This window comes from Austrofundulus limnaeus, unplaced genomic scaffold (genome assembly GCF_001266775.1).
Source record: "Austrofundulus limnaeus strain Quisiro unplaced genomic scaffold, Austrofundulus_limnaeus-1.0 Scaffold47, whole genome shotgun sequence".
Lineage (NCBI taxonomy): Eukaryota > Metazoa > Chordata > Actinopteri > Cyprinodontiformes > Rivulidae > Austrofundulus > Austrofundulus limnaeus.
In genome coordinates, this window is record NW_013952449.1 from 2343035 (window position 1) to 2357417 (window position 14383).

The 14383-nt window shown below is 38.6% G+C and overlaps 1 protein-coding gene across 1 annotated transcript in view; it reads left to right on the forward strand.

The window, feature by feature from the left end:
• Positions 1 to 6743: 6743 nt before the first annotated feature.
• The window catches only part of LOC106517276 (receptor-type tyrosine-protein phosphatase F), a gene marked incomplete at its 5' end in the record, with an annotated part of 30626 nt that continues 22986 nt past the window's right edge, over positions 6744 to 14383 (forward strand). The window contains 5 exon segments of the mRNA XM_014008027.1: positions 6744 to 6916; positions 7247 to 7392; positions 8938 to 9079; positions 10042 to 10230; positions 14054 to 14071. Of these exon segments, the coding sequence (XP_013863481.1) occupies positions 6820 to 6916; positions 7247 to 7392; positions 8938 to 9079; positions 10042 to 10230; positions 14054 to 14071 (592 nt within the window).

Here is a 14383-nt window from a genome sequence, read left to right on the forward strand (position 1 = left end):
CACACACACACACACACACACACACACACACACACACACACACACACACACACACACACACACATTATCACAAATTTTTAGATTTAATATTCAGTTTAATTTAGAATTTTTTATATTACACCATGTCACAACAAACGTCTCAAGCAATGTACAAAAAATAATAAATAAATACTAAGTACTTTTACTTTTAATACTTAAGTACATTTTATTCCAGGAATTTACTTTCAATACTCAAGTAAAATAAATGTCAAATACTTGAAAATTTTTTAGTCAAGTACAATTCTTAGAGAAGACTTTAACTTTTACTAAAGTAAACTATGGTAAGATACTTGTACTTTTACTCAAGTGTCACTTCGCGGTACTTTATACACGACTGACGAGGAGAACATGTAAGCTTTACATAGAGAGGACAGGGAGCTGAACCTGTGATCTCCCTGAGATGCAACAGCTCTTTAACCACTGTTCCACCATGCTGCCTGCAGAAAGATTCACCCCCTTTAGAATGACTGTCCTAATTCAATACAGGTCCAGCTGCTGGGTGCTTGGAGTCTAAAAACCTGTCAAAATCTGTTTTTTATGGTCTTCTGCATTTTTTCATTAGACCTGTTTGTGTTTTGGGATTCTTGTGTTTTTATTTACTTCCTTTCATTCTCATTTTTTCCAGTTCCCTGCATTTATTTTCTCAGCCTCTCCAGTTCAGTCAGTCTGACACACCTGTCTCAACCTGCTCCCAGGCCACAGCTGCATCCACTTCTCTCATTTGCCTTTATGTCCAGTCTGAATCCAAGTCAGCAAGCTACTTTTACATGGACATAAGTGATCAGAATCAAGCTGCATCCTGTGCACACCCCAGTCAGAATATTCTGAGCTGATTCAGCTCGATCAGAATTAATTTTTCTGGATGAGGGGGAGGTTTATTCTGAACAGCGTGCATGTAAACACTTATTCTGCACGTGAGTACTTCTATTCAGAATAAAAGCCTGGTGCAGGTAAATGCTCGTCATGATCAGATTAATTAATTTTGTGCCCATTTACACAAATCATTCAGATAATTTAATTATTTAATCAAAGAATGTTGCACATGTAAACATGGCTAGTGTGTTGTTTGTGTTACGTCACAGTCTGCTGTGCTTCAGAATAAAACTTCAGTAGTTAAGTTGTTGTGAATTTTGATGTGGGAGATATTCTGTACGTAAATAAAAGTGCAGAGAGCAAATAAAGAAAATAACTCCTGAAGAAATTCTCTCCAGCTTAAAGGGCCTCAGGTCTCCTCAGTGGAACCCCATCCTCCAAACTGCTGCATGTTATGGATGAATAGATCCCAGTGTTGGTACCAGCACCTTAATGTGACCCTGGATGCTTCCTGAATGTAAAACCTCCTCTCATCATTTCACAGCATCACACTAAAAAGCCGACAGAGTCAGAGCTGCCAGGGAAGAGTGCCTTACTATATCCCAAACACCCAAACCAAAACCTGGAAATAGATTTTTTTTAAAGTTCAGACAACCAGAACAGACCCGTTTGCAAAGAGAGGTGTGTTCTTTTTACCACGTTTTTCTTACAACACTTTAGGCAAACAAATAAATGAAAAAAACTAAACACTGAGCTAGAGAAACACTGGAATGAGTTAGCCTCCATCTTGCTATGTGCTACATGTAGCACTCTGTACAGTGTGGAAGCTTGATGTGTTCTGTATTCTGCTATCAGCCTAATAACTTATGGTTCTGTGCAGTGTTTTCCCTAACATCTAAGCAGGGTGACCTGCCCCTCCAACAGAACTACCTTTACACCCCCCCTCCCATTATATAATGATTGACTCCAGTAGTGGTAGCTCAGTATTATTACAGCTGATTTCATTATGGCCATTGTTGTGTTACTTGCTGAGATCACTTTGCTGGAAGCCAGTTTAAATCAGATGACTTCAAAAGTTAATCAGTTGTACACTGATAACTTTCTGAGTGTTTCAGTAAAATCCATCCAGTGCTTCAAGAGCTATTTTGTTAACATACAAACTGTCCCCGCAAAAATAAATATTAAATAAATAATAAATAATTTTAAAAATTTAAAAAACAAGGTTCATATATTTATAGCCATTTTGTGAATTTAAAGGTTGATTAGCTGTATTCTGTATTGTGTTTTGGAAAATATGTGCACAGGAGAGGTGGTGATGTTTCTGATATGTTAGGCGTTCACATAATAAAAATGTTGTGGTTTTCTTTAGTACACATAAATGCCAAAACTGTTGTATATTTGGGTTTAAAGTTGTGTATTGATAATTGTGTAGACTAGGGGTCTGCAACCCATGGCACTGGGGCCTCAGGCGGGCTCTTTGAAGCTTTGACAAAAGCTAACATGAGATTATTATTTATTTTTTTATTTGTTTTTTACTCACAACAGAAAAGGATAACTTTAGCAGTTTTCTGTCAGTTTTACAAACATGAGATCAATAATACAAGAGTGAAACATGTTGATTAGATAGAAGCCTGCTGGCCACTTTAATAATCACACTTCCTGCCAAATCCATCAGGGTTACCTTTAAAGGCCTTTAAGACTAGACCAGGGGTCTGCAACCTGCAGCTCTGGGGCTTCATGTGGCTCTTTGGTCCCTCTGCAGTGGCTCTTTGAAAATATGAACAAACATAACAGATTTTTTTTTTGTTTGTTTGTTTCTACACCCACAACAGAAGTCAATTTGTATGCAAATATGTGATCAATACTGAAACAAAAAGTAAAACATGTTAGCTCATGCGAGCCTGTTGTTTACTTAAAGATTCCAATTTCTTTCTATGCTCTCTCTCTCTCTCACTCTCTCTCTCTCTCACTCTCTCTCTCTCTCAAATCCATCAGAATCACCTTTAAATTATTTGAAGAATACATCATAATAAGAATAAGAATTAGAAAAAAAAGATGCCTGAATAATTCAGTTGTACTATTTTTTATGAAATTCGGTCTAAACTATATACGGGATTTTTCTTGTTTACATGAATATGGTCGTTTTACTAGTCCTGGTGTGTATAATAACAAATAATATAATAAGAATAACAATAATCTTTTAGTTTTATAATGTCACCTCCACTGACCGTAAAGGTTCCCAAAAAGGCCTCGAAAAGGCCCACTAACCACCAGTTGATAATCACAGTTGTAGCTTGTTTTGGAGCTCTGGACATTTTTTTTAGTGAGATAAGAAGCACAAATGGCTCCTTTGATAGTAAAGTGTGCAGACCCCTGGACTAAACAATAATAGAAACAATAATGTCTTCATTTTCAGTTTTAGTTTTTATTAAATTTGGTTTAAACTATATTGTTTTTTTTTTACATAAATCCAAACTTTTCTTTTGTCCTATTATGTAAAAATAAATATAAACATTAAAATTCAATATGTATTTTTAGTTTCATAATGTTACCTGCACAGGCTGGAAAGGCCCCATCAACAAACTCAAACTGGCCCACGGGCCACTTTCAGTGTTTTGTGGCTCTGAACACAGTTTATTAGGGAAACAAGGAGCAGAAAAAGCTCTCTTGATTTTAAAGGTTGAAGATGTTAAAAAATATTGTATGAATATGATAACTATCTTGTGTCTCATATCGTATGTATCACTGACGAGCTCAGCGCTACAGGTGCAGCTAAGTCAGACTGAACCAACTCAAAGCTGGGGGAGGTGGTGTAAATAATGTAGTTTGTTAGTGAAAGTCAAATCAGAATCAATAACCACTGCATGTTTTTGTCTCATTGATGGGAGTGACAGCATGTTTTTAAGTGATAATGTTCTGTAGAGATGAACACTATGAGGCTCAGCTCTATAAATACAGTTTATTGAACGTTCACCCCTGAGAGTGAGGTCGGAGGAATCCATGTCGGCTGTGACCCCAATCAGAGTGGTCCCTCATCGATGGCGGTCCCCCTGCAGCTCTTTAACGTGAACTCGTCTTTCAGCTCCTCTGGTGGACGTGAGTCATGTCCATATGTTGAGGACACGATGTCTCTGCTCCCCTCAGCTGGGAGCTGAGTGAGGAGAGGACAGGTTCTGTGTTCCTTAGAGCGTGACGTCCTCTGTAACAAGACTGGAGACGGGCCCAGGTTCTGAGGGGATGTGACCCACTGAGCCTGGCACAGCTTAGGGCCCGGGCAATCTGCTGCTTTCCCTAACACTGTTGGTTGAACTACAACACTGTGTGACAGCAGCGACAAAAACAGATACAAGAGGTTGTTACAGAGACTTATTTTACCTTGAGACAAATCTGCATAAAACAGCTGATCTGATCCAGACCCTGGGTTTAACAGAGCTGATAACAAAATACGATTTTTTTTTTATCTGGAAAGTGTTTTTGATCTAAAGAAGAACTCAGAGAGCAGTATCATCTGGCTCTGCTTCATCTTCCTGTTTTCATCAGAACAAATCTTTTTTGCTTAGTTAGTTGTTTCTTTCTTTGAGTTTTACAGGTTATTCCTTTTCATTGGTAAAGTGTTCTGTTGTTCTGCTCCCTGTGTTTTCTGTCTTGTTTCTCTGTCAGTTTTCTCCGGTCAGACCCACGCTCACCTGATCCTGGAGTCTCTCTCCAGGTGTTTCCCATTGTTGTCTTGTCCATTTATAATCTGTGTCTTGTCTCTCGTTCCCCGTCTGTGCATTGTGCTTTCTGCACCTGCTCATGTTTGTGCCTCGTATTTTATGTTCCAGAGATAATTTTTTAACCCCCTCGTACGCCTTTGAGTTTTTCCTGTTAGTAGTACTTGCTGCCATGACTTGTTGTTTATTTTGTTAGTGAAAGTCTTTATTTTTACCTTTTTGAGTCCCCGAGTTTTGTTCTTAACTTTGAGTTTAACTACCAACCAATTCTATGTGCAAACAAGATACTAATAAAAGTGATATTGGTAAACTTTACTGTAAAAATCAAAAACATTTTATAACTATTGCATGTGATCATTTGATTCACTTCTGTGAATACAATGCCAACAGACCATAGCAAATTACTCAGCTATCCTCTATGAGAAGATTTTGGATTGATTAAATTTTTATTAATTTAATAATAATAATAATTTAGTCTTATATAGTGCTTTTTGAGACCCTCAAAGATGCTTTACAATTTCATTCGTTATTCATTCATACACACAATAACAGTAAGCTACATTGTAGCCACAGCTGCCCTGCTATACTGCAACGAATGGGGGATTGGGCCAGCAACCCACTGGTTACAGGACGACTACCCACTCTGCCACATTAAGAACTCATTCTCATTTATGACAACAAAGATTCTAAGGAAGTCAAGACAGCCTTCAGAGATGAGCTTGGTGGATACAGTATGGTATCATCAGCATACAAGTGAATACTCGAACTACAAGCAGCATGACCGATGTTCTTTATAGGGCTGCACAACATCAGGAAAACCTGTGATGTGCAATAACAGTGCTTAATATTGCGATGATGATATGACATGCGATAAATGAACAAATATGTAAGTATGTAGTGTTTATGTCTTTCTGTTCTGGGTTCTGAACAAAAAAAACCAAACAAACAAAACTAATCATTTTCATTCTGGTATGAATTTTTAAAAATATGAAGAGTAATACATGAAGGGCTCCATTTCATTGGTGAAATCCTTCAAGCTTCCGTCTGAGTGACAAAATTCACAAATGCAAACTTTTGAGCTAACCATTTATTGCAGTTTATGCAGTTGTTACAATATGCATATTGCACAGGCCGTTATCGCGATGACAAAATTTTTTCAATATATTGTGCAGCCCTAGTTCTTTATGTCAATTTTAAATAACACTGGACCTAGTATAGACCCCTGAAGGACACCAGTGGACTGGGGTATGGGGCTGGATTGGTAACCCCCAGCTCGCACTGACTATACACGACCAAATACTGTACATAACATCTGAACCACAGCAAACTTTCCTCTGACAGATTATTTTAAATGTATCAACTGTAACTGGAGAGAATATTGCTTCTAATCTTTTAATGGTCTTGTTCAAACTGTGGACTGTTTCACTTACTCTCTCTTTTCACAATTTTGCTGACCAGCAGGTTAATACTGCTAAACTGGTAAACAGCAGCTCCACCTACGTACTATATATCATACCTGATTTGCATTAGTGGATGCAAATCAGGTGTGCAGGCTTTTTCAGAATTTGAAGAGATTATTAAAACACTGAATCAGGTGTGTTGGAGCAGAGAAACAAGGAAAAAATCCAGGTTAGCACCCCTCCAGGACCTTAGATTGACACCCCTGACCTACATAGTGGATACAAGCTGGATTACAGAGGTTCTTTATTTTCTTAAACTAGGAAAAAATATGGTGATATTTTCTGGCAAGGGTGGATCATTTGTTTAAAATCACGTGTTTAAAATAAGGCACATACAGGGCTACAACTAATGATTATTATATTAATCGATTAATCGGTCAATCATTTTTTTCGATTAATCGAAGAATTGGAAAACAAAACAAAACAAAACAAAAAAACATTTTTAATTTTGACCTCTTCATTCCAAACTAGAAAATTTGGACTGTCATAAATCCCACAAAAAACAGGTTATATGTAATATTAAATTGTAATGCATGAATAAGGAATTATTTGTCAAATAACTTCAGTAAAAAAAATTAATGTACACAAAAATATGCACAAATGTGTGCTATATCCTTCAAAGTCTTTTCATATTTTGTCTATTTTATTGATTAGTTGTTTCATCCCTAATATCTAATTGGAGACAAAGTTAACCCTTAGTTGTGTGGTACCTCTGCAGGTCTTTTTTAATAAATGTGTGAGGTCATAGCAGACTGCAGCAGCATCGGAGGAGAGTCGTGACCAAAGGTGAAGAGATGAACCTGAGATCCTCCAGAGGACTGTCACCTGTGATCCGAGGAGCTCTTTATGTCCACCTGCTGGCTGGGATCATTCTGCCGTCTCACTCAGAGAGTAAGTTCACCTCTGACTGTCGCACATGAGTTTTCTGCTGGAATGGAACTGAAATCAAAACTTTTTACATTATCACCTACCACTTGTGTCTGTGTGTGAGTTTGTCTGTAGCGTCACCATGAACCAGTGGGTATATTTTCATGAATGTTGAAGGAAAGGAGAGCTACAACTGATTAACTACCGAGGTTAACCCAATTAAAGATGGCCAACAATTATTTCAGATGAAACTTGTGCCTAGTAGGTTAAATTGTGTTTTCAGGTTGGTTTTTGACCTGATGTTTGACAAGCTGTTTCTTAGTCCTTGTTATCTTTTCTCTGTTTCTCTAACAGGCATGCCCAGTTTTGTCCGGTCCCCAGAAGATCAGACGGGTATTTCAGGAGGAGTGGTATCCTTCATCTGTCAGGCTGTGGGGGAGCCAAGACCCCGCATCACTTGGACCAAGAAAGGGAAGAAAGTCAGCTCCCAACGATTTGAGGTTTGATTCTACAGAGCTGGTCTTAGAACCCCTCAACTGACATTGTAATAGTGACTTGTTCCCGCATACACTACTTTTCACATCTGTTTACACATTAATTATAAAATATATTATTACACAAGCGTAAAGTTGGAAACGCCTCTGCCGTAAAAATGCAGTTTTGTGCCCTCAGTTCATTTATTTCCAACAATAATTCATGTACAGTAAACACACCATCGCTGCTCTTCACGCATGATGTTTTTTTTACAGCCCACTACTAATTCAGTCCACTTCCTGTCCCATTAAATGTTTTCATTTTCCATTCGTCTAGACATCACTTTTTTAAACACATATTTATTATTTTTTGATTTATATCAAGAACATAGGAACAATTTACAAATACATAATTATACTTTTAGACAAAGCAAAAGCATACACAAATACAGAGGAGGAGGAGAAAAAAAACACACAGCATACCCATCAACAGATCAACCAACAAAATATTTAATTTGTCTTACCATATGAACTTATGACAAGTCCTCTTTCCACGAGTCAAGTTGGATAAGACAGACCAGATTTCCCAAAATTTGTCCAGCTTGTTCTTAGTGAAATGGCTTATTTTCTCAAGGGCAAAGTAAAAGGACATTTGTTTAAGCCATTGTGAAATGACACATAATGTCTATTTTTTTCCATGAGGATGCAATACATTGTTTAGCTTCCAAAAAGCAGTTATTAAGCGGGGATCTCAAGTTGTTTGAGATAGCAAAGTCTTCAGGATAAATATTTAAGATGCACATTTTAGGATTTAAAGGAACCTCTTTACCAATCAAGTGACTAACCACAGTCAATACAGCCTTCCAAAAAGCCAACGCTCAATGGCAGCCCCGCTAGACATCACTTTTGATGAAAAGGAGAATCACACGTTTAAACAGAGGCATGGCCTTTGCCATGCGCTCAGTTCCACATTCGTTGGGATGTATGAAGGACAGCTGTGCAGAAACATGCGTGTGCACAGTGGAATAAATCTGAATATTTTTATGTGTACAAACTTTTCCAATTTGGTCCACACGCCAACTCTCAGCATGGATGCTGTGCACTCACAGATACACGAAGCCCCTGGTGTCAGCTGTATATGTTTAAATGTTTCCAGACTTGTGAGGAAACATTTCTAGAATTCAGAGAAAAAAATATGTTGAATAAATTTATTAGAGCATTTTTCTCATGCATTAAACAGTGATGAAGTTTCTCTCTGTTTTTTGCCTTGAGCACATGCCCTCCTCCTCCATAGGGGATGATGCATCTTATGGTCTTTATTTTATTGTCAATTATTTCTAGGAAGCTGTGATATAAACCAGCTCATTGGTTTTTACGATAGTCTGAGTGAGTTTGTACAACTGCATGTTCCAACAGCCTTTCAGAAGGTACTTTATCATTTAGCTTTGGTAAAAACCCATTGGTTTCCGGTCTTCAGCCTTACGTCACCTAGTCTAACAAAACCTGGCAACAAGCATGGACTGACTCCCAGATAATGTAAATAATGTACGGTATGTATTCCTCTACTGTCAGGTGAAGGAGTTTGATGGTGGTTCTGGCTCAGTTCTGCGTATCCAACCTCTGAGGACCAACCGGGATGAAGCCATCTACGAATGTACGGCCACCAACAGCATGGCGGAAATCACCTCTACTGCCAAGCTGAACGTCTTGGAGGGTGAGACCTGAGTTCTGTCACTTTTAACATGTTCATGTATATGAATGAACATTAATGCTAGGGTTTGTTTTCATTTGTCCCTGTTGTTTGTGTTTATTTTTAACGACACAGATTAACTTCCTGAACACCCTTGAACCATTTTTAAGATTTGGGAATCATATTTATTATATTTGTCAGACTGAAAGTCTAAATTTAACTGCCAACGTCTAAAAATCTTTTTATGTGAGTTTATTTTGGCTCCTTGAGGTCCAGGGTCTGGACTCTTCCCAATGTGGAATGTGTAAACTGGGTCCTGCTGGCTTTAACTCCCAGCAGTGGGACAAGGAGAGGACATTTGAGGGACAATGAGGTGTTCTCAGACCAGAGAAGGCACACAGTCGATCCAGTGAGTTCTGGGTCTGCTGGGGTCTATTTCCAGTCTGACATGCCTGGAAAACCTCCAAAGGGAGACATCCAGAAGCATCTTAATCAGATGCTTGAACCACGTCTACTGACTCCTTTTGATAAGTCCTATAATCCTAGCTTCCCCAGATGACAGAGCACCTCATCCGATCTCTAAGGCGAGACCCGGCCACTCTAATAAGGAAACTCCGTTTAGCTGCTTGTATCGCGTTCTTTTGTTCTTCATCCAAACCTCATGACCATAGGTGAGCGTTGGAAGGTAGACAGACCAGTAAATCGAGAGCTTTGTCTTTCAACTCAGCTCTTTCTTCACCCCAGTCGACGAAGCAACACCCTCATTACTGAAGACCTCAATTAATTCAATCTCCTGCTCCATCCTACCATCATTCCTGAACAAGACATCCAGATACTTAAACTCCTCCCCTTGAGACAAAGACTCCTCCCCACGACGCATTTCTACACAGTTTTGAGTTTTATGGTTGGACCCCTCCCAGGCTCAGGGTTGTGGATTAAACCATTACAAACACGGCTCCAGCTAAAATGGTTTGTGTCTGTCTCAGAGGACCAGATACCCCACGGTTTCCCCACCATAGACATGGGGCCCCAGCTGAAAGTCGTAGAGAGAACCACCACAGCAACAATGCTCTGTGCAGCCAGCGGGAACCCTGACCCAGAGATCTTCTGGTTCAAAGACATGCTGCCTGTGGACACCAGCAGCACCAACGGGCGAATCAAACAGCTGCGTTCAGGTGAAGCCTTTTTCTTCTCAGTCTGTGTGATTATGGAAATGATACAAAGTGATGTTCCTGACTTCACGTAGAAGGAACAGAACACTTACTGTAAATGTGCAATATAAAACACACAAAGAGGTAACTTTACCCTGAAAAATGTTATTTAAAGACTTGTTCAGACCTGGCTTTAAAGAGCCAACTCTGGTGATTCACCTGCATGTGAACGGCTCTGACTGAGAGCGTTCACACCTGGATTCAGCTGCATCTGAATACAAGTCGATAGTTAAAGATAGATTTAATCACGTTGTTTGAACAGGACCTAAATTTGCAGTACATTGAACAGGGTAATAAATAATAAGGTATTAATACAAAACAGATTGTTTTTCTAATTAAACTGTGAGAATTGACTACACACACCCCTTAACAAGGAACACTACAACACAAAAATGTAACACTTCCAATCCAGACATTGTGAAAATATAATAAGGTTTTTATTATTTTTCACAATGAACCTTGAAAATCAGTCATGGCACACTGACTTGATGTTACAGTGTGGCATGTGAGACCAGAAAGAGGGGCAGTGATGGTGGTATTATCCAGTCCAACACCCCCACAACCCCCCACCTCTGGAAGCTGCTGATGAGCCCTTTATCAAAACCCCACTGGGTCACACAGCTTCCAGTGTTCCCCCCTTCATCCCCTCTGTTATTTATTGTTACCAGTTGTATCAGTATCATATCACTGACATCCTAACCAGCCCGCTGTACCATTAGCTGCATATGAACGGTTCGGTCAGGTACAGAGACCGAAGAAGAATCAAACAGCCTTAAAACTCAGCACGCCCTGTATTACTGAGTTTTATCATGTAAGCCACAGAGACTTTAATATCAAACATATCTGAAACATTTGTGCAACAAAGTTGTTGTTTTTATCTCTGACCTGTCTCATGAGCATCAGGACTGGATTGTTTCACCTGCGTGAAGCTCTCTTCTGACAAAATAAATTAAAAAAATAAAACATTTGCAGGTCTAAAAACAAAACCCACCCTGATAGTAATAATAATAAAAAAGAATAAAAAAAATTCTTCATTTCCAAAGTGTAATGCAGCAGATTAAACCAAAGAAGTGGGGCCTGCTGCATAGCTGGGTAGAATGTGGGCAGAGTTAGACAACAGAATTATGTGCATGGTCAAGAACGCAGTTTTAAAAACTGTCTACTCAAAATGCAGCTGCACAGATCATTTGTTTCAGTGAGTTTATCCTGCTGCAGTACACTTTAGAAATAAAGACAGGCAGAGTTGGACCAGTTTTTCTCATAATTGTTTCAAATCAGTGTGATTTTTGTAGACCTTTTAAATAGTTTTATTCTCTCAGAGGAGAGCTCCCTGCAGGTGACAATAATCCAGCTCTAGAGCTTTCAAGAGTTCAAAATGCTTGCCAAGACTCTGCAACTATTATGAGAGAAGATTTATGACACATAACTGTTCAAAACTTAATTCAAAAGACTCTGAAACTCCGGTGAGGAAATTGTGTATGAGTCACCAAGTGTAAAATAAAATGTTAAAAATGTCAATAACACATTTTCATTATTCAGCTCACTTTGAGTGTAAAATCCTTGTGAAAATTTTCAACTAACGTTTTATGGTTATTTAGCCCACTGTTCCTACATTTGCTAATTTTTACTAAATGTTAAAGCCTGTGTAAAAATTAAATCCTAAATCTAAATGTGAAAGGTAAATCGTTAATATCGCAGCTAAATGGTAAAGTTTATTTTAAAGGGGACATATCATGCAAAATCCATTTATTTTGTAAAGATTTGGCTGGGTTGGTTTGAACCCCAAAATGCAGGACTGAGTGAGGGTGGCAAAAAAGGTTTATTAAGACAAAACAAAAGGTGCTGACGTGGCAGCAAACAGGAATAGGAGATATGGGCAGGATCAAGAACATGAATAAAGAGCAAGAGAACAAGCGATCGCAAACAGTAAACAAGGATCTGACACCAGACTGAGACAAGACAGGAMTTAAATACACTGACAACTAATGGACAAACTGAGAACACCTGGTGAGAAACACGAGGGTGACTAATCAGACAAATAAGGGCAGCTGGGCTGAGACACACTGGGGAACATAGAAACACTAGGAAAACCAAGGTGAAACTGACAAATCATGACATATTTAGTTGTTAAATATGTTTTGTTTTGAACTCGTAGGATTGGGCATATTCGTATTGTGTGCAATTAATTGTCAGAAAAACATTAATCGATTATTTCTTAGCACTTGATGATTAATACGATTAATGCCACCAGGCAGAGTCCGCTCGGTAAAAAAAGTTCTGCAATTTATTTATCAACACAATTTAAAAATTGATGTATAGCCTGAAGTCTGTAATTTTGACCCAATTTGGAACAGATTTTTACGGAGAAAAAATCTTTTCCACTAAATTGGTCGTGTGACTAGGACATAAGGGTGTCCAGGGACTCCAGGGGATTAATCGTCAAATTAATCATTATCGGTTAAATACCACAATTGATCGTGATTCATTTTTTTGCCAATATTGCCCAACTCTATAAATTGGAATCTCTGTGCAGAAATTTTCAGTTAAGTTTCTCCCGTAGATAACGTTAAATTCTGTTGGGTCATATTTTTCTACCTGTTCCATTTTCTATAGCGTTTTCTGAACCAACATGTCAAATGTTTGTGACAAATTCTAAAAAAAATGTCTGAACTTAAGGCCCTGTTACACTATAATGTTTTAAACAACTTATGTCAACTTGTGAAAATTTTAAAGATATTTATGTTGAAGACAAAATAAAAAAAATCAACTGGAAGCCTCTTTTAGGTGTGTACATACTGTAATGCTAACAAACTGATCAATTGTATAAATTTTATTAGTAATTTAGACGTAAAACATATTTCATAAGTTGGCATAGGTTGTCTAAAGACATTATAGCGTGACAGGGCCTTTACCAACCGCAGTTTGCAGTTCATTCTCCTCTGGCTTTGGGTCAGACTCTGACTCCAACATGTAAGGCTGGACGGACAAGTCTTCCCTTGCTGACATCTTTTTATTCATTTGTAAATAAAAAGTTTCTATGCCACTACATAATCGTAAACCCCTCAATCAGACCAGTCGGGAAGCTAGACGGGGGGTGTGGTGTGAAGCCCCTCCTTTGCCTTTAAAGAGACAGTCTGAAAACGAGTTACTTTGAGACACGCCTCAGAAAAAGGGTTCAAAGAGGGGATTGTGGAGTTACAATAAGGATGAATTTAGACCAAAGCATTTCAGTTCCACTTTACATAGACTGAAGGATCTAAATGTGAAAAAGAAGAATTTAAAAGCATCATATGTCCACTTTAAATATTTCAGAATGGTACACAGCCTTTGCTGTTGATGCTCGGCTCTTGTTAGGACGTCATCATCCTGAGACGATAGCAACTGCTAGTGCTGCAAATTCTGCCAACACATCTAACCTTTACCTACAAGACATCAAACATGCGGTTGTGGCTGCTGTCCAGGCTGCACTTCAAGCAGCTGGACCACAGGTACCATCCATGTTGTTTTCAAAGAAAACATTTGGAATTTAAATTAGTGGTTTACTATATTAATGGTTGCTTTTGTCACAGGATGATGACGTCTAACACTGCAAATGCTGCTAACGCTGCAAATGCTGCTGCTAATGCTGCTAGTGTTGCTAGCTTTGCTAATGCTGCTGAAGATGGCATTTAAAATTTAAAGATAAAAACTTATATCTTCTGTTTTTGTATGTCTCTCTTTCCCCTGCTGTCTATTTTTTATACTAACGATTATTTTGAATTTTATCTGCATTCAAATTACCTCACAGGTGGTACACCAATAAGAGGTAAGAATGCCGGATCCAGAAAACGTGTCTTCATCCCCCTCACTTGTTCATAACCCCCCCACCCCACCCCTCTTGTCATGTCTTCATTCCATGCTCCGTCCATGTCTCAGTAACCTTTCAAAGGTGTGGATGCTCTGGAAGAGATGAAAACAGGAGGGAGGTTCACACTAGAGAAAAATAAAAACACTCATTACTGATAGTTTTCAGTTTACAAATGATGTAACAGCTGATTTAAAGGCTGAACAAACACCGGTACTGTTTTTTGTGTGTGTGTGTGTGTGTGTGTGTGTGTGTGTGTGTGTGTGTGTGTGT